General features: G+C 39.6%; 3 protein-coding genes across 5 annotated transcripts; 1 reads left to right on the top strand and 2 right to left on the bottom strand.

Annotated features, from left to right (window-relative positions):
• Window positions 1-830: 830 nt before the first annotated feature.
• LOC120786143 (hepatoma-derived growth factor-like) lies at window positions 831-9,731 on the bottom strand. Its single transcript, XM_040121330.1, has 6 exons — window positions 9,233-9,731; window positions 6,812-6,888; window positions 5,368-5,506; window positions 4,885-5,043; window positions 4,599-4,787; window positions 831-2,667 (listed from the first exon to the last, which is right to left on the bottom strand). Exons 1-6 carry the CDS (start codon window positions 9,317-9,319, stop codon window positions 2,647-2,649), a joined length of 672 nt encoding a protein of 223 aa, XP_039977264.1. The 5' UTR covers window positions 9,320-9,731; the 3' UTR covers window positions 831-2,646.
• prcc (proline rich mitotic checkpoint control factor) lies at window positions 8,889-17,891 on the top strand. 3 transcript variants are annotated; one of them, XM_040121326.1, is made up of 8 exons: window positions 8,889-9,285; window positions 12,415-12,728; window positions 12,829-12,876; window positions 13,324-13,812; window positions 14,295-14,390; window positions 14,625-14,771; window positions 15,342-15,407; window positions 16,309-17,891. In XM_040121326.1, exons 2-8 carry the CDS (start codon window positions 12,417-12,419, stop codon window positions 16,393-16,395), a joined length of 1,245 nt encoding a protein of 414 aa, XP_039977260.1. In that variant the 5' UTR covers window positions 8,889-9,285; window positions 12,415-12,416; the 3' UTR covers window positions 16,396-17,891. The 3 variants fall into 3 exon arrangements, with proteins under 3 accessions (XP_039977260.1, XP_039977259.1, XP_039977261.1); XM_040121325.1 differs by having other exon boundaries at window positions 12,412-12,728; XM_040121327.1 differs by lacking the exon at window positions 8,889-9,285 and adding an exon at window positions 11,863-11,888.
• Window positions 17,790-20,747, bottom strand: mrpl9 (mitochondrial ribosomal protein L9). Its single transcript, XM_040121329.1, has 7 exons — window positions 20,463-20,747; window positions 19,817-19,976; window positions 19,524-19,648; window positions 19,376-19,429; window positions 19,123-19,224; window positions 18,890-18,973; window positions 17,790-18,489 (listed from the first exon to the last, which is right to left on the bottom strand). The coding sequence occupies exons 1-7, from the start codon at window positions 20,541-20,543 to the stop codon at window positions 18,175-18,177; spliced, it is 921 nt and encodes a 306-aa protein (XP_039977263.1). The 5' UTR covers window positions 20,544-20,747; the 3' UTR covers window positions 17,790-18,174.
• Between the last annotated feature and the right edge of the window lie 560 nt (window positions 20,748-21,307).

Genomic DNA, 21,307 nt, shown 5'->3' with positions numbered 1-21,307 from the left:
CATCTTTGTATTTACTAAACACATTTGTAATGACCATGGCAGTTCATCTGTAAAATCTGGATCGGTTGAACTGCTGAAATAGGCTCCTTATTCCATGTTGGGACGCCCATGGATGCAGATACAGTGAGTTATTACAATACTATAGTGGTGCTGTGATAACACTGGGAGATATTTTTAGCAATCTTGTATCACAAGACAAGAGGCTACAGTTTCTGAAAACCAGCAACCAAACATGTAAGCACAAAGAAGTGGTCATGAATCTTGTGAACTAGATGCACTAGCATTCCGGCATCACCACTAAAAAAAAAAAAAAATGATGTAAAAGTGTCGCCACTCAAACACTGTATTTAAAATACCCATACTCAACCAAACCCCTTGGCAAATAAAACCCTGTCAGGACATGTTATGTAACACCAAAACTAGTTCAGCTATCACAGCCTAAAGCCCCAAGCTGTGCCGTGAGCCTCTCTTGGGAGCAAATTATTTATGACAAGTGCACACACGCGCACAAAAAGGTGCCATCATTAGTTTCATGCATTGGTAAGAGTGAAAAATGGGATGTGAAATGATTAGTTGGGTTTGGTTGGTTTGAAACGTAGATTTTTCCCTGCTTGAAACTTTGGGAGCCAGGGAGTCTCAACAACGCGGTTCAGAAAGTACTGTATGACTCAAAAGAGAGAAAAGTAATTGCAGACAGCCCTGGTGGTCATCTGATCAGATTTCTTTAGGTGCTTTCCAGCCTGAGGAAGTGAATAATTTACAACAAACAAACCGGCCTTCTTGGTTAGAAACATGACAGAAACAAGGGGTTTTTGTAATCAACAGGTTTATTAAATGGACTGGCAACTACAATAGTAAACTAAGCAGCAGATTAAGATGAATGGCAGCTTCCAAAAGTAACACAGAAAGCTAAACCAAGAATTACACTTTAATACCAAATTATACCTTGGAATTAACTTCAGATCTGAGTGGGGCACCTGGAGCATTTCATATTTTTAAATCAGTGGTTTAGTGATAGAATTGTGGCCATCTTAGACACAACAACCAAAAATATTTTCACTTTTAAGAGCTGTGATTTCCCTAAGGTTCATACTTTGATAAACTGTGGGCTCACGTTGCCAAATACAGAACACTGAAGCAATGACTAGGACATCCAAGTAACATGGTGAAAGGCCAAGTATTTAAATATACTTGAACCTTAAAAATTACACAGAGGAAAATAACAACACCACGTATTGACCAAAATGTTGTCAAAACAACTGTTTGAATAATACACATCTTTAAAACATCACAACTTTGTTTCACAGCCAAAATAATAAGACCATTGAAGTAAAACAGACTCATATTCCAGTTAGGAGGGTCAGAAACCAAAAGGTCAGAAACTTAAGATTTACAGATTGTTCAATCTGTAGATTCTCTCTCAATTCAATTTCTCTCAAACAACACAATTTGTGTAGATCATATGTTGGTATTAACAATGTCAGCTATACATTTCAGAGCTGAATAAGAAACATATTTGGCACAACAAATTACTGAATCCAATTAAGTGTTCTTCACAATGACATCTCCAGTATCAAGCAATGGCAGCATTAATGTGAGCTAAATGGGAAATTATAAACAACATGAAACTGAGAGTTGAGTTGATGGATTTGAGTTTACCAGATAATTCCCTCAGAAAAAGTGGCGACTATTAATTTTTCCCCTCAAAAATGCCATTACTCCACCTTGACTTGAAAAGTTTCAAGACCGAGCTCAGATACAACAACATTCAGGAATGTCTTTCTGCTTTTAATAATGCACATCATCGGTTAAAGAAAGTTACAGAGGGGTTTACAAAATAACTGTTTCCTAAAATAGTTCTTCTCAAAGGGGGTTTACATATTCAATACGTTCAAAAGCCAAGTAGGCCACATATGGGATCCTGTGCAATTAATTAACATAATTTGGTCACCTGCAATGGAGCATACTACAATGCAACAAAACCTGTGTTCATAGTGAACTAGTCAATGATTATTGGGGCAATGAAAAAAAAAAAGTTCTGAAAGTGCAACTCATATATCCAACGAGTGAATAAATGATTTAGATGAGGCTGAGAAGCTAGGTGAAACAAATGGAAGTAAAATATGTAATTTATGAACTAAAGCTGAGAGCATGCATGAAAATTTGTTCTTTTTCCTGTACAATATCTACGTTTTAAAACCATCAAATGGGAGCCTTTGTCAAATAAATTTAATTTTTTTGGTTTAAATGTTTTCTTTTTTTAAATTTAATTAACTATATATTCAGCGTTTTTTCCCCCTCTAAACTGAAAAATTTTGACACCTAGCATTTAGTCTTTGTAATTATGTAATTGCACTTAGAAATAAAAAATATATACACACCAAAATCCCATTCATAGATGAGCCTTAAAGTGCTCAGTTCAATTGTTTGAAATCAGATTAGCAAACTTTTTGTTTCTGGGATATATGATATCCCAAAAATGGCAAATGAGGATTGCTTGTCTCTCAATACAAACACTTAGGTTTTTTTTTAAAATTCTCCTATTAATTAAACAGCTGAAATCTGGCATCCTGCAGGTAATCATGTTGATGCTTAAATTCCAGAGAGAAGCGTCAAAGGTTCTTGGTTTTCTTCTGGGAGTTGACGTTAAGCACTATCTGTCACAGGCTGCAAGGAGAAGAGCCGAGAGCAATTAGAGGTATTATTACAATCTCTCTTATTGTTTCATTAAAGTATCACTGACAATCTACAAACAACAGTACATATACATTTAATTTTCACAATGTATTTTATATAGTCCTTAAGTATCTATATACTTAACAAGCGGATTAAGAAAAAAAACCCATGGCTTTTTAGATGAGTTACTTCTTCCATGCAGCCACTGAAAATTAACTTGCAACTGACTTGAAACAGGTTTTAACTTTTTTTTTTTTTTTTTTAAAGTTTCAGTGTTAATGCATTCAAGTGCTTGTTGGAATTGACCACCTACAAGACTGGCGCATTGGTTGCCATCCAAGAAATTGTTTCATGCAAAGAAGTGCCAAGATAAAATAATCCTTTAGTGAACATCCATGATAACAGTATACCATTTTTACTTCTGGATTTGACTTGACAACAACTAGCAGATGAAAGTACCTAAAATCGCACAAATATGAAACTGTTTATAGTGTGTCTGTTAAGAGTTAGCCAGCCCTAAAGTGTTTCGTTAGCCCAGTCTAACATGTTTTTCTGTCACAGAGGAAATAAATTCCTAATGAGTAAAAATCTCCTAAAGTCCTTGCTTATCGCTTCCAAGAACCTGACCAGAGTGTGTGTGTCAGTGTGTGATAGGGCTGTCACTTTTTCCAGAAATCAAGTTTGACGAATTTGAAATATCATGCAATTGGCTTGAATGAATTCCAACAATACCACTGGGCCACATATCCCTGCATATAAAATCTTGCTATCTTATTGGTGATGGCATTTTTACGAGCTTCTAGCAAGGGGCCTGCTGAAGCTGAGTGTGTCGACTAATAGGCAATCAGACAAGGTTGTACACTTGCGGTTGCTCTGCTAGTCTATGGTGCCTCTGCTAACACTCTTGGGCGTTAAGCTAGCAGGTGAGTCTGCAGATTTGTGGTCGTTGAAGTTTAAGACAGCTGCTTTGTACAAAGTCACTACAGCTTTAAAGGCATAGAACCCAAAATACTTCCACAAACTACTTCTCAGAGGCTCTGGTTTGTGATTGTCTGCTCAGGATGGCTTTGCTCGCTAGTGTCCTCCATTTTTGTCGCAATCAATATAACATTACTAGCTTAGTTTACTGATAGGTCAGGAGGGCATGCCATAAGTCAAGCTGATAGTGAAGTTTTAGAGCGCCCTCTGCTGGATCACAAGGTAAACTACTTCAACTGGTTTGTTGCACTTGAAGACTGTAAATTTTGAGTTCAAACAGGTCACTACAGCTCAAATAATAAATCCCCCCCCCAAATCCGAATGAATGTTTGAAATTTGAGATTTAAAAGTGACAGCCCTAATGTGCGACTGAGAGACATGCTGCACAAATGTTAGATTTATGTTCTACTTCAATGGAAGTATTAAATGCTTTACTTTTACAGAAGAAGACATAAAGCTTGAAGCTTCTCTATTGGTATCTTGGGGGAACTTTCCCAACAGAACTACTCTGAAAGTTTTTTGTATCTTCAGAAAATATTTTTCCAAAAACAGGTGCTAGATAGTGGTATTGTCTTGTAAGTAGGGTCATCTTATAATTAGGCCAGTAGACGGTATTTTTTTTTTTTTTTGCATCAAGTACTCAAAGGTCAGACCTTCACACAAGCTTATGAATGCAACTAAAACACAAACTAAATGTTCACTGTTATGGATTACTGACCTAAAAAAAGTTTGGGGCTCAGCAGTTGGGTTTTTCATACTTTACTGGCATGAACTGCAAACAGTAGCTGCTTTGAATTAAATGGTGACATATAATGTACATTCCACACAATTTTTTAGTTTGTGGGCAAAAAAAAGTGTGTGGTATCATCATTATGGTCCTTTAAGCCCACAATGAGTCCTAATACTTTCCCAGGTAAACAACATTGATAAGCAGAGTCTCTCACCTTATCTGCTGTTAGCTGGCCTCCTGCAGGAGCATTTTCCTGGGCCTCTGGTTTTGACTCGCTCTGTGAGGAGGGAGCAGTTCCCTTGGGTCCAGCCACATCGTTGAGCTTGGCCTCTGTGTTACACTTGTTGCTGTCTACTTTAGAGTCACCTTCTGCTCCTGTATCCTTCGGCCGCTTGGGAGATGCCTACCAAAGGTTTTAGGAAGTGTCAGAGAGACAGGTGGCTCTGCAATGAACCAACTATGAAGCTCTCTGCTTGGACTGTGTACAACAGAAAGCTCACCTCCGTGGACTCCTCTGCTTTTCGTTTGGTTCCTCCCCTCTCGTTCTTCTCATCGATGACCAGGGCCCCTTCATCCTCATCACTGCTACCCTCGGCATCTGGTTTCTCAGAACTACCTGTATCCCCTGCTCCTTCTGATGCATTGTCCTTCTTCGATGACTAAAGGCAGATATTTAATTATTAGTGAAAGTAAAATCAAAGACTGGAACCACAAAAGACCACACAGCAAAGTCTAAGTGTTTCTAATGTGTCGCCCATATTTGTTTACATCTCTGTGCTCACACCTTGAGGTCATCTTTTTCCAAACAAGACAATGTCAAACATATAATCCAGTAAGTTTCCCTGTTTGACCCATCATATTTTCACCCTAATAGGTCAATGAGTGTGTGAATAGGCTAAGGTGAGTTGTGCTCGCAGAACAGTAAAACAAACTGACAGTCAATACAGCGTAACATCTGGGCTCTATCCTAAAAATCGACCCACCTCGTAACCTTCATGCGTGACGGTAGGGTTGTTCTCGATCTCCCAGAGTCCTTCAGCAAAGCCTTTCCTCTTGTTTGCTTTTCCAAACTTCTCCTTACATTCATCATACGGGAACAAATCCTTGGCCCCCAGGAATGCCCTATAGTCAAACATTACTCAATCATTTTTCTAAATATGCACACTCATCCAGTCAAGCACACAATTTGTGCCTATTCTGATATTTGGACAGATGACAACATATTACATTTCATCACTATATATTTTAGTGATTAAATTGATTAGGTGATTCATTGCTTGATCAACATAAACAATTCAGTGACAATTCTGCCCATTTTAAGATAACTTGTTTTGGACAAAGTGTGGATTAAGGACAATTTAGATTTAACAATGTGTCACCAAAATTCCTAGAGATTATTCTCTGGGGACCGTGTGTGTAGTATACACACACATATACACACACACACACACACACACATATACACACACACACACACACACACACACACACACACACACACACACACATATACACACACACACACACACATATATACACACACACACACACACATATATATACACACACACACACACACATATATATACACACACACACACATATATATACACACACACACACATATATATACACACACACACACACACACATATATACACACACACACATACACATATATACACACACACACACATATATACACACACACACACACACACACACATATATACACACACACACACACACACACACACATATACACACACATATATACACACACACACACACCCATATACACACACACACACATATACACACACACACACATATATACACACACACACACCCATATACACACACATATATACACACACACACACCCATATACACACACACATATACACACACACACACACACACACACACACACACACACATATACACACACACACATATATACACACACACACACACACACACACACACACACACACATATACACACACACACACACACACACACACCCATATCTATCTCTCTATCGATATCTCTATCTTTCTATCTATGTATCTATCTATATAGCTATATCTATATTTATCTATCTATCTCTCTCTATATATATATATATGGAATTGAATGATAATCTGGCCAGTAGCTGAAAAGATGTATTGATAGACCTTCAAATGTACAGTATAATTGCATTACTTTACCTAAACCAATAAACATTTCTACGAAAACTACTGTTAGTAGAAATATGAAATTAAAATCTTTGTACAAATGTAAAACTTGCACCAGTAACTGGTATTTCCCAAATGGCAAAAATTAATTCAAGTAGGATGCTTAATTTTTTCAAATGCTTCAAGTTTCTGCCACTGTTTAGGCTCCAATTGGAGTAAGACTGAAATAATGAATTAAACTACTCACGTCTCATGTGTTCCAAAAAAGAACACTTGGTATTTGTTCGAGGGCGACTTCACTGCTCCTTCAGGTAGCTCATCAATCTGTGAATTAAGAGCACAGCCTCTTAAAAAAAGCATATTGATGAGTCCAAAAATCCTTGCAACGCTTTAGATAGTAAAAGGATAATGAAGTAAACACTAACGCAAAAGTAGGTTTTAATGCTGTTGTTGTGACAAACACAGGACTTCAGTATCACTGTCACATTAATGAAAGTGTCCTGTATTCTGAACGATGTTACGAGTTAAACAACTAATTTTGGTAAAAATATTCAGAGCTGGAACATATATTCATAGCATTAAAGCATGCCATTTTGAGGCTCAGCCTGAATAGATTATTTTCATCATCAATTAATCTGTTGATTTCTTTCCCTTTTAATCAATTAAACATATAGTCGAAAATAAATAATAAGAGTGAAAATAGAGAAGAAAGCCTTATCACAAGTTGTGAGAGCTCGAGGTAACATTGTCCAATTGCTTGTTCTGTTAGACCAACAGGCCAAAATTCCAAAATATTAAATTTAGAATGATAAAAGACCAAAGAGCAGCAAATCCTCATGTTTGAGCAGGTTGAAAATAGCAGAAAATATTTGGTACTTTTTCTTGATAAATGACTTCAACAGTTACTTGATTATAAAAATTGTTTGGCCATTCACTTTCCATAAATTCACTAGTGAACTAACATGCGGGGTCTTAATGCTAAATTAAGCTTTTACGGCTGGAGAGTCATGAAACAAAATGGAGTTATCTTAGCGTGATGAGGTCTTACTCGCTACTGTAAAATCCCCTCTAATTTAATTCCAAATGGGTCCAATGAGAGCAAGGGTCACTCTGCTTTTTGCTTCCCCTCTCATATTTGACATCCCTGCAGTGCACTGTTTGGCTCCGCCACACAGCAAATATTTATTTGTGTTTTAAAAAGACACCAAGGCACAGGAAAGCACTATTACGCTGGCCAAGCGTGGCTTCCGTTTGCCTCTGCCAGACCTCCTGCCAGACAGGCCTTTTGGCATTCCCAGATAGGGCCACTGTGTCAGGATAGGTGGGGCAGGGCCTGTAGCCTGCTGAGATGAGGCACGGCAGATAAGACTGAGAAAAGGAGGGAAGAGCCACAGGCACTCACTTCATTATTTTGGGTGATAGCACAAATTCATTATTACTTATAGGCACTGTCAATAAACCAAAAGGGAATTTTTGTATGGGCGGAAGCCATAAATCTTATAATTTAACTGTATGAATGGTTGCTGCATCAGAAACAGAAACGGACTTAAACTGCAATCCACTGCTTCCTTTTCAACTGTAAATGCCAGTTGTGGTTGGGGATTGCCTGTTGTTTGGTTTCACCATTTTTCCGTTTTAATTTTGGCTGTAGTGCGGTGTAGTGCAAGTTCAAAACTGTTTTGGTTATTTAAAAAAAAAAAAAAAAAAATTATTAAAAACAAGACAAAAAACAAAACACCTTTTTCCTCTTATTTTGTATTCATCAAACTCTGAATGAGGGTACGTTTTAGAGCAAAACTTAGTATAACAAAGTTCACATTTTCTCCCATGCTGAATGATTAGGAAACACTCACGGAAATGTTAGGCTACTGTGTGTAAATGGACCGGATAGACATTACGTTATGGTGGTATACCACCGTTTTTATTAGCCTGGACCAAACGTTTAACGTGATGTAAGTGATTTTAACGTTAAGAGCAGAAACACCGTCACCTCTCAGACCAAGCGTGGACAGGCAGGCATGTTTACAAAGTACCAGAGCATATGACTACACAAGCAGCCATGTGTAGTCTGTAACGCAACAGTTACTAAAAAAAAAAACCCCCAAAACAAAACATCAAAACAAAACAAAAAAACCCAACTTAAAACTTATTGAACACTTAGCTGAGTTACAGCGTGGCTTCGTGTCAATGGCCCAACTGTATCGCTAAGATAACATTTGCCACTGGACAGACGTTACCGCTGTGTGTGACATGGCCGTTACTTTGGAGCCTACGTTCTGTTACCCAACTGCTCTTTTAAACGGTGAAGCTCAAAGTTAACATTAGCCCAACAGGCCCCCCGGGAGACCGAAGCGGCACATGAAAAGCAGCGTTAGTGGAAAGGGGCAGCTAGCGACAAAATTCATATTTAGTTGGCCGTGCAGGGTACTGAGGTGTCTGCCGACACGATGAATCACCCGAAAGAAATTTTCAACTGTCTACAGTTGGGCTAGCTGTGTATGGATGCTGGGAAACGTTTAGCTAACACGACCGAGCTAGGCTAACTCATGGTAGCTAACTAATGTTAGGCCTCGCAGGTAAACAAGTGATAGGAGCAGGCAGCCACACGGGCTGAAATGAAGACCAAACCTAAAGCTGGAAACAAGAAAATTTAACGTCGGGTGCTTACCCTCGCAGGCCAGTGCGGATACCCCTTCATTTTAGCAAATACAAGATCTCCAGGTTTGTATTCCTTTTGCCTGTTGGACCTCGGCATGTTTCTTGCAGAAATGGCTTGCTATGTCAGATATATGTGTGATTAAAACACAGTGGTAGTTTTAATGTGGTACAGAACCCGGATTGGTCAACACCTGCAACAAATAAGCCAAGCGTCGGTTTGTCATCCAAATTGACCAGGCGCGGAAAACTGGAGCGAAGACGCGGCGGGCGACTTTTTTTTTTTTTTTTTCTTCAGCGGATTCTGTGTAACCACGACCGGTGATCGCGACACCGTTCTGGTGTGTGTTTGGATAACGTTACAAATTCTTCTTAGACGAGCTAACACTTTGGTTTACACGTTATCCCACAATACACTGGCTCGTCCCTCGGACTGTTTGGGTTTGAAATTGAAACCCGCTTCCCTCTGCAGACGCGCCCCCAGTACCTGACGAAGTTGCACAGTTAGCGCCCCTGTTGACTCATACTGAGAATTTCTCACGTAGAAAATAACGCCACCAAATTTAGAAGCGGTCAGTAAATCAAGATATTAACTTGATGGTGTGAAGGAGTTATATTTGAGAGGAAATTTCAGTTAAAAAAAAAACACTTTTTCCTCTAATGCATATACCTTTAGTCACCGAAAGGTGAATGGGGCTTAATTTACATGGCTGGATGAACTTGCTGGATGAACTTGCACCTGTGCAAAAAACTGTTGGGCCCCCATTAACCCCCCGTTCCTCCCACTATCTGTACATTCTGTGCAAGTTTATCACACTTTAAAAATACCTGGGCCTATAAATTTAAATACGCATTAATTTAGGAATATTCACCTTACATAAAACTTACATAATAAAGGTCTTAAAATTAGATTCTGACACTCAATATGGAGGCTCAAGATCAGGTTGCCCTTCTAATGTCAGTTAATCTTCTGCTTAATTGATGCAGATTTTTGAACAAATTTTCAATCATAGTTCATAGCGATAGTAATTTGTAGAATAGACATAAGACATGGTGTTGTAACAGTTATTTCCCAAATCTAAATGTCGAAAACGTTTAAAAACTGTGGGGAAGGGCCATGTGAAGTTTTGAGTCTGAGATGAATCTAAATTAGTTTATGAGATAAAAGAATAAAAGCAACAATCTCTGTTTTACTGTTTTACTTTTTGGCCCGTTAGCTCAGGGCTTATATCCATCTCGCACTTCTGTAATTTTGGGCTTAGTGATAAAAATGGTAATATTGTGTAGGGCTGATTTAGACCCAGTTGTGGCTAGTGCAACAGCACAGCTCAAGCTGATGTCCAATAGAGTAAAGTCTCAAATTAACCAAAAATATGAATGCAACACTTGAGTACAGTTTCTTCAGAAAAACAGCACAGCTACATTGCAGTGTCAGTGACCTATAGGTTGCGTGGAGCAAGAGACATATCAAAAAGGTCATCTGGTAAAGGTGGGGCAACCAATGAACAATATTCGGGTGAGCCATCCTCCAAACATTCCCCTTTTTCATTCTTCTTATCAATTGTTCTTATGACTAAATAAATCTATCCTTTATAATCTACAGTTCATAGCTGTAAACCAGTTGTAGAAAGAGCTGAGAAGGAATATACTCTCAGCATTTTTAATATCTGATGGTCTCCAAATCAATCCCACATAGGCGCAGATCACTCCTTTGTCAGGTAAAGTTGACATTACAGTGAAAACATTAGACCCATGTATGATTGTTGAACATCTAATTTTTGTTATGGACTTTGATTTGTGTACAGAGGCCTTGTAATGTTGAAATAGGAAAGGACCTTCCTCAAACTGTTCCCACAAAGTTGTAAAAAATGAACTGTACACAAAAGCAAAAAAGTGTCCACATGCTTTTGCCCATATACACATGGCCATATATACATGGTATCGATGCAGACAATCAGGAGAAATTAGCCTGTTTGGATGTCCGTGCTTTACTTGTAATGTAAAAAAGGTAGTGAGTTGAGTTAGATGGTTACTGTGCTATTTCTTTTTATTTGTTTTTCTGAAGAAATTATGATCTAGCTTTGCGCCTTGATTTCAATCTTTAATACTGTCGAATTGCTATTACAGTTGCAGAATATTAGGGTGGATCATCAACAGGTGATAGCCAGAATTTTGAAACTATTAAGTTCAGCAGTGTCCCTAACACACCCTTCACCATCCTAATAAAATTCTGAGCAGAAACCAAAAAGAATGCTTTTAATTACTTGTATTTTTCATGTTTTATTTATTCAGCGAACTCTTAAATGAGCCTTTCTGTGAATTTAATTTTCTGACATGAAGGCCTAAATGGTGTTGCAAAGCTTTTTCCACATTGCCAGGAATAAAATTGCGAGGTAGAAACTTATTAATTCATTTATGATTTAGTTGGCCTAATAGTAGTCTAAAAATGCTGACATTAGCTCATAATATACCCACCATGTGTTTTTGGTTGTAGAATTTAAACTCCACTTCGTTTGCTAAAACATGCAATTTAAAAAAAAAAAAAAAAAAAAAAAGTGTTCAACCTCAGCTCACCGAAGGGTGAATTAGAGTTTTCATACTGTAAATTGATGTTGATGCACACTCGGTCCGGTAGGGGCGGTACGTTGTTAGCATCTGAAAATAGACGGGTAAGGAAGAAGAGGCTGCGCAGAAAGCTGCGCAACTGACGTTTCTTCAATCATGAATGATGGAGGCGAATGTTTTGATGGAGTCTAGGGACTAACTGGATATATTTGTTGGTGTAACACCGTATTAAATCGCCGTTGTGGTGTAAAAATATAACCGCTGCATCAACCGATGTTCAGTAACACTTCTGAGACGAATTTAATTTGACTAAGCAAGAAGTGGTCGGTTAGCTAATATCGTTTGCTGCGGCGGCCTAGCTAACATTAGCTGGCACTGGGAAGTTGGGACAGTCCTTTCATTTCATGAGCTCACTGTGAGGCCCTCTTCTAACCTGCTGTGTTTTGCATGATACTACAACTCCATCTGGAATTACTTCATTGTCACTGTGGCTATATTGATCAAAGATTATCATACCTTTAATTGAAGTCAGCTCCTCGGAAAGCCGGCTTCTTGAGACCAAATCCAGGGGAAGGGGTTATCCATGTCCACAAGCTACTGTGAATTAATAATCTTTAATAACATCAGCAGACATGTCTTTAGTCGCCTATGGCAGCAGTGATGAGAGTGACTCCGAAGAAACCTCGACCTCTGCCGGACAGGAGAGCAGAGTCAGCGCAGGAGGGCTCTTCTCACTCCTGCCTGCGCCTAAAAAACCAGGATCTGCAGGAAGAAACGATGGACCAAGCAAGGAGACAAAAGCAAACCCTTCAGCAGGAGACAGCACGTCAAACAATGACTTAGATCCTCAACCAACTAAAGGGGGCTTGTTTTCTAGTCTGCCTAAACCGAGGAAGCGAACAGAGCCTGTCAAGATCACTGTGCCACAGATCCAGAGACAGGATGTGAGTACTGAGTCGGATCGACCGTTTGCTTATACGTATTGTAGGTCTTGTGATATGTAATCTCGTTATAATTCATAATCTATGTATTTGTTGTCCACAGTCAGACTCTGATGATGATGAACCAGCAAGAAAGAAACTACAACCTCAGGTAAGAAAATCTCCCTGTGACAGGAGTCAGAATACAATGTCACCTCATCTCTCTATCCCAGGTAATACAGGAATAATTCACCTTTCATGTGTGACCTTCTCACAATCACATTAAAGGATTGTGTACACATGATGTAATGTTTCTATTTGAAAAAAAAAAAACACTGAAGTATAAATCATCCAGAAAGTTTTGCATGTCAACACTTGCACACACTGCAGACACACACCCATGGCATGGCCTAAATTGAACTCTTCTACCTCCCTCTTTTGTGTCTCCTCTGATGCACTTTTCTGCTCCGTTGATAAAGCTACAAATACATAAAAAGAGGAACTCAGTGACACAGAATATATTATTTTATCCCGTTTGCATAGTAGACCAACAGTATTATGCTAAAGTGATTCCCTGAACTCACACTTCCCCTTTCCATTCATATCTCGTCAACTCCAGGGTGAAAGCTCAGGCCTGGCTGCCCTTTTACCACAACCGAAAAACCTGACATTGAAGGAGACAGACAGAGCCCTGATTCCTCACGCGCTCACCAAACGGCAAGAACCCAAGGGACCCAAGCCTGGAACACCAGCTCAAGGCCTGCTTGGTTCTAGTGCGTCTCCCTCTGCTATCAAAGCTGCCGCAAAGTCAGCCGCCCTGCAGCTGGCTAGACAAATAGCCGCCGACGACCAGGATAACGAGGAGGACATAACCCCACAGAACTACTTCTCCCTAGGTGAAAGCTCCCAGATCCTCCCCGCAGTCGTCCCAAGCTTAGACCATGAGCCAGGAGCCCCTGCGGAGCCTCTTCCTATCGCAGCTGCTGATGAGCCTGGTCAGTCAGATGCTCCTCTCGACTTTGGGGGGAGCCAAGAGGGAGTCGGTGCATGGGGAGGTCAATATTCTCAGTACCACCAGCCCATGACAGGCCCAGAGGCTTTCCCTCAGGTAACCATGAATTATAAAGTTCCTTATAACCTTGTGACCTGACTTGTCATCTGACTGGCTTTAGATTCAGATTACAATGTTTTCCAATCATCAGGACCTTACAAGAACATTTTTAATTGAATTGTTTAAGAATGAAGGCCAATCCAATCCTCTTGGAAGAGCTGGATTGTCATATAAACAGTATGCTAATATGATCTGAATGCAGTCATGGAAACCTTGACCTCTGAAGCATGCATGCTCTTGCACATTATCTATTCACATACCACAGATATACAACACAGATGGCAATGTGTCACACTCAAAAATACGAGTGCACGTTCAAGTGCATTAATTATACAACATAAATGTACTTAAAGGCTACAGAGCCACATGCAAGGCATAGCCTTTATATCTTCAGGCATTCATACTGTAGTGATGTATACAAAAGAGAACAATCCCCATGCGAGTGACATCCCCGAACAATTTTTTTTTTCCTTGGGCAGGAATACTATAATGAGTCATACTACCAAGATCCTAACCCCGGATTGTCAGAGGAGGCTGAAGAGCCTGGCCACTCTGCTATGTTTGATGATGAAGCGGTAAGAAATGTGCTGCTTCTTTACAAAATTTTTCTGTATAGATGCCATAAAACTCCATACTTTCCATTAATTGGTTCTAATGTTGCAGCTGCCCTCTGGCATGTTGTCATGCTTGTGTTGGTCTTTTTCGTTCCCTCAACCTAAGGTCAACAATAGCCCCTAATTTTAAAAAAAAAATGTGAAATGGGACTGTGACAGTGTGACTCAATGATCCTTTTTCCCTTTACTTCTCAGTTCATGCGGCTGCAGGGGAAAAGAAACAGAGGCAAAGAGGAGGTGAAGTTTCTGGAAATCAAAGGGGACGACCAGCTGAGTGGTAACCAGCAGTGGATGACCAAGAGCATGACAGAAGAGAAGCAGAGCCGCCAGTCCTTCAGCAAGGTGACCTGATCTCTGTCACAGCAGCGTGTTGGTTTCAAGCTTTGCATGTGGAGGGCCAGAACTGACGGGGTTGGGTGTGAGGTTGCTCTCAGTTTTATGTTGAGGTTTTTGCTCAGTTGCAGGGGGCTTCTTAAGTCTTTCATTGAAGAGGGGCAGGATGTTGTATGTTTTTGCTTATTATTAATTAACACTCAGTTGAGACTGGAAACATGTAAAGGCCTCCAGCCATAAAAAGTTTGATGTTCTTGTTTCTCTAATGCGAGCATTCAAGATGAACGATGTGGCTTTGGTCATATAATTTTTTGAGGTTTCTACCAAACTACAAAATGCAGATGGGCTTTGTATTTACTAAGCTGTTACAAGATTGATTTCATGCAAGTCAAAAAGCATACGAGCCATGCATGTCCGAATCCCTCACAAGAGTCTTGTCAAGTTTTTTAAAGAAATAAAACATGCACAAAGGTTTCACTGGGTGGACACATAAGCTAGTACTTACATAAGACTGTCAAAAAATTATGAGAAGGAATAGTTTTGTTATGTAACAACTACTTTTTCCCTATTTTCCTGTAGAAAAAAGGAGAACAACCTACAGGACAACAGCGGCGCAAGCACCAGATAACATATCTCATTCACCAGGTGAGTAATGCTAAAGCTTTGTGATGTAAATTTCGTGATGTGTTCATGTCTGCGCTGATGTCTATTCAGACGTACATCAGGGCCTTTACAGGACTCCACTTGATGTTTGAAATTGGCATATTGGTCGGATTATCTTGTAAATATTGTACCACCAAAATAATTTTATTACCTTTTTGTCCAGAGTTGTTGGTGTTTTCTTCTGCTAATTATCTGGATCAACAGAGAAAAGTCAGTGTAGCCCTTGAAATTCTTCAATAATGTAAGCAAATGCAAAGAGCATTGTAACAAAGGCAAGAGCTTATAGTTACAAGACTGACTTAGCAAAATTTGAACTTCATACATGATTTTTCAGTTGGTTTTTCAAGGAGATACAGAGCAGGATGGAAGTCAGAGTTTCTCTCCCAACATACCAGGAGTTTGTGCTCCCAGTGTGACATGTCTGCACACATCCAGCTCCATGCTGTTGGCTGCCATGCTTGTTTGTACAGAACAAACCTCAAGCCTTGATTGACTACTGTATGCCTGCAGTTTGTACAGTAAGCTGCAAAAAAACTTCAAGCCAATCAAACAAGCAAAAAAAAGTAGCCGAGTTTCTCTTAACTGTGCTTGTTTAACTTTCAGAGGAATTGGCTATTCAGTGATTAATGCTGAGAGTTGTTACATCACACATTTTATTTGTACACACCACAGACGGTGTTCAGTGTTGGATGAGTGCACAGGGATGGGGATTTATTTGCATCGCTCAGCTAGTTTTTATTCAGAGCTTGAATTTGTCTGTGTACTCACTCAGGCTTTTGGCTTCTCTAAAGAGAGGTTTTCCCTTGATATCTTGTCAGAAGTATTTCCAAATTACAGCACGTGAAATTTAATAACAACAGACGCTGGATCATCTCTCTTTCAGGCAAAGGAACGTGAGCTGGAGCTGAAGAACAGCTGGGCGGATAACAAGCTAACCCGCCGGCAGACCCAGGCCAAATATGGTTTCTAAATGTCACACGCTGGACTCTTGGTGGCATGTGGAAACCCTGCATCAGAAAGTAGCGTAGAACTTTCCAGATTTCCCAAACAAAGAGAAGGTTGTGTTTGGGGGGAAAAAAACCATATACATACGTTAATACAGAGTTTCCCTCTTGTCCTCCATCCTGCATTTGTGTTGAACTGTTAATAATCAATAGTTGTTTTGGTCAGCTGTTTAAATGTTACTCCCACATCGAAACTCCAGTTACAGCCATTAAACTCTCCTTTGACAGTAGTTTACCATAAATAAACAGTAATTTCTCTTCTTTTCTTAACTGGTCCTATACCCACATATAACAGTGTAACTGTGATTTTAAGGTTACTTTCGTCAGTAATGTGAGCCTGACATGGCCATTACAAATGTTTTCCTTTGAATGTGTGTGCTTTCTGTTGATATGATCATGAACATTGATGTAAGACTTTTTTCTTTTTTTTTTGTGATGTCCCTATATAAATGGCTTGGTTCTCTGGCAATCATACTAATATTAGTAAAATGTTGCCGTTGATAATGAGAAAAGAACTTGAGTCATTATAAAGCTGTGACATATGCATAAAACATATTTATACGTTGACTCAACAACTTTGTAATGAGAAATAAAGATGTTGGAAAACAAACATGTTGGATTTGCTCGTAAAGGTTGTTCATATCTGTGTGGCCACTATTTTTATTTGTGGTTATTGTCTTTTTTTTTTTAATAAAAAAAAATTGCCAGAGAACCAAACAGGCATTTAAATTTTTTAGTGATCAGGCTAGAGAACCATCTGTTTTTTGTTTTTTTTAACATTAAAGAGGAGCATTACCTCAGTTCCACTTAGCTGAATCCAGCATGCATCTTCCAGGTTCAGTACTTTGCTCGAAAATCCCAATAATAGCTCTTTACAGTATCCTGAGTCCCTGATCCTCGAGATTCCCAAAATGGGAAATTATTTAATTTGAAGCTGATATTTTATTTTAGCTGGTTGAGAGGGGGTTTTTACTATGTTTCTTTCTGCTGCTCCAGTTTGAGGCAAATTCTATCAAAACCAATCAGGAATATCTGTACGTGGCTTGTCCACTGCCAGTGTGCTTTAGATGAGCTGAATACTTTTGTTAAGGGAAAATGTTATGAACTGAACAGGGGTGAAACCAAACACTGCCATTCTCTCCAGCTCTGGAGAATATTGCAGGCATCTGCTATCTACAAGATGGATGTAAAGGTGCATATTGCTTCAAATGTCCCCACACTTTTTTAATGGCTTTTCATTCAGATGATGACATCAGTGTGAAGTGGTAAATTAGTTGGCCAACCCTGGGAAAGACCATTTCTGTTTACCTTATACTTTTGCTATACGTGTTCTGTAGTTAAAATTGATCGATAAAACTTCTCCTTTCCTGGCTCCGTACCTTTGAAGGCCACAGGGCAGTTTTATTTATTACTAGTATCACAATGATGCAGTGGAAGTGTTACATATGGTAAAATAAGAAAAGAAAAAAAAATGCAGGTTATCCCACTATAGTTCCCCACCATGCACACTGCATTTTCCTTTTGATGTAAAACCTTTACAAAAGGTTCTAAGAAGCTTCACATCAATTTTTTTTTAACTTACATTGTGGGAGCTCAGCCTGCAGAGGCAGTAGATAATCTTTCATTTTTCACCATATGAAACACTGTATATACAGTGGTCCTAAAATGAGAGTGTATTAATATAATGTGTATTATAGGTAAACACAATCCACTGTATTTGTGTGGACGTCTTCATTCGGAGTCCCTTAATCTTTTTTCTGGCTGTCACTTGGTGGTGCTGTAGGGGTCTGCGTAGCTGAGGCTGTTGTTTCCTCAGCGGCAGAAGTGCCTGCTGAGGCTGAAGCTTCACTATCGCGACTCTCAGGGTCTTTGTCAGCCTCAGCCTCCATGGCTGCATCCAAAACTGCCTTCACGACAGTGTCACCCTCATCAGCGGCCTCTGAAATGTCTGCGGCTGCCTGCTCCAGCTTTTTTCTTTTCAACTGCCTCTGATAACTTGCAGACGAGTCTTCGTACGGCACCAGTGACATGGGGATGCGAACTGTGTTTATGCCATTAACCTGGAAGATAAAAATTACGAATAAGAATTCTGGCGGAACAACAGCAAAGCCTGCTACTGTTTTTTTTAGCTTTTTGGTTGTTTTTATACATTATCCATGCAGCTTCAGTCAACTGTGACACAAAAAAGGTGCTTTCGGGGTATGGTGAAAAATTAATAAAACTCCAAGGTAACTCCTTCCAGAAAAAGTTAAGTCTTTGTTATAAGTGGCTGCATTTTCCAAGAATATAAAAACTTTTTTTTTTTCTTGCAACATACATTACCCACATGTGATAAACACTCATCTGCAACATTTTTAACTATTTGCTAGTTGTTCGGAATCAGCTTCTACTACCTAATAAAAAGGCATCTATAGCCTAGAGCTACATGCACGTGATGCACGGAAAAAGATCATTTCTTACCGTAACTTCACACCAATAGTCACCCAAGTCCTTGATTGGCTCAAGTGGAAGACTCAGTGCATGAGGTGGCACAACAACTCCCAGCTAGGGAAAGTTTTTATTAAAGTCAATACAACGACTACAGAAGCACTTACTGAATGTCAATCAATACATTTCTCAGTGTTTTGATTGGATAATGTAATGTAGGGGAAATACAGAAGAAAATGTGGATATGAAGCCAAAGACTGACATACCTTCTTGAGAAACTGTCTGCAGATGACCTCTTTAGTCAGCTGGAATTCTTCAGAGGGCATTTTATTTATCTTCAGCTTGGAGCGTTTAAGGAACTCAACTGTCTGTAAAAACACCAGGAAATCGTTGAAAAAGAAAAACTGACAGCTGTTAGTCTGTTGTTCCTTTCACTTCTTAATAACTACGACTCAGGCAGAAGAGCCTGGTCGCGAGGACAGTCAACTTATCAAATAACTTGAGTAGACAAAGACTCACCAGTTGTCCAGTGCGGGTTTGGATTCTGTCCTCCGGCCTCCCCTCACGCAAAAGCTGTGTGTGTAAAAAAAAAAAAAAACACAATAGCTAAACTCTGCAGTCTAATATGTGGGGGAAAATAAATGAAATACTATAGTGCAGTACACACTCTTAGCTCCTCAGAAAACATCTGTTTGTTCTCTGGCGATGGATACACTGCGAGACCTTGGGGCAGCAGCTTGTTTCGGCCAACTGATTTTTTCACAAACACTGTGTCTCCGCGCCCACCGAGCTCTGTCAGAAGAAACCAAGAAGAAATTTGAATGGTGCAAAGGAAAAAAAAAAAAAAAGACCAGTTATTTTTGAAGTCGTCATTCCTTTGATATATTTTACTGCTTCCTCTGACAACTCCGAATTAATTCGTTGCCTATTTGATCTGTCAAACGCCCTGAAGATACTCACTCGGAACCGTCTGAGTTAGAATGAGCTCCATCTTCTCACTGGGAGCGTTTTTGGTGTCTTCAACCAACTTGTAGATTCTGTGTCTTCGAGGGTGAAGCCTCGGCGGGCTGCCCACTTTGGACAAGGGCACCTGCCACCATCGCTCCACCACGACTGTATTCTATGGAGACATCAAGCGCACCGAAATAATGTCACACACTCTTGACAGTCTGCTGTCATGGCCACGTGAGAGACACGTCTTTTACCAAAGTGACTTGTAGCCTGTCGAAAGTTTATTTATGTGGGTTCATTACTGCTGTCCCTGTTGTTATGGCTCTCTGGCAAAAGAAAAAGCTGTACTTGAGAATGATGGAGGTTATAAAAGTGCAGCAATATGGGTTTTATCTTCCTAAACATACCAACCACCACCTATCAATATGTATGTCTCTGTCAAAGGTGGATGCAAAACGAGTCAAGTTGTGACTAGAAAAAAAAGTGTCAGTCAGGTTGTTGATAAATCATGCCAACTTAGTTTAAGTAGGTTAGGAGCTTCTGATTGATGATATACAAGACACATTCCAATATACCATATTATAGGACTGTATATGCAAAACGTATATTCAACACAACACAGTGATGTCTGATTAAAATGTGCAGCGACACTGACCTGAGCAGGAGTCAGAGACAAACTCCTGACAGCAGCCTGGTTGAGCAGATCCTGAAGGGCACGGCGGCCTGAGCTCCACATGTCCGGTCAACACCGCAGACCAACCGCTTTTGACTGTTTGTCCGGGCGAATCACTAAAAGTTAAAATAACGTCTCCGTTTAGCCGGCACAACCATTAATTCATTCCTCGGTCACCACTCGAGTCACCGCAGCGTGTATGTTAGCTAAAGCTAACTGGCGTCGGCTTTAGTGACGTAAAAGGACCCCGCCAGTTTTAACGGCAGTCTCGAAAAAAGCCTGAAATGAAACTCATCGCCGTAGAACATATCATCTGTTTTAATTTTCATCTATGTTTACAAAGGGAAATGTCTTATATTTCTGTCCTTATCTTTAGTCCTGGCTCCACTCTGCTTGTTTATATTTTATTTTTTATCATTAGAATATTAAACATTAAAAAACACGTCACAGCATACAGTGTATACCATAGGGAATATATGTAATTACTCATAGCAAAATTAAATGTTACTTTGAAAGCACCAGGATGCATACAATGAGCCATTTTGTCGAACAACTGCAGTTACCTCCAGTGATTCAATGTCTCACCTTGCTGCAGTGATACAAAGGTGTATTCTACAGTGTGACACCACTCTTGACTGTGGTTACAGTTACCCAAGTTCAAGTGCAACACATCTGAAACTTTGAGTCAGAGAAGGCAGTGGAAGGCTTTTCATATTTTTAAGTTACTTTTTTTTTTTTGGTTTATGGTTAAAGCTGTTTCTGAGGAGTCTTATTTTGCATGTGATCACTAGTAACGCAAGAAGATAGAGACAAAACCCAAGGCCAGC

The sequence above is a fragment of the Xiphias gladius genome, chromosome 24, assembly GCF_016859285.1.
Source record: "Xiphias gladius isolate SHS-SW01 ecotype Sanya breed wild chromosome 24, ASM1685928v1, whole genome shotgun sequence".
Taxonomy (NCBI): Eukaryota; Metazoa; Chordata; class Actinopteri; order Istiophoriformes; family Xiphiidae; genus Xiphias; species Xiphias gladius.
This window is presented reverse-complemented; position numbering and strand designations above follow the sequence as displayed.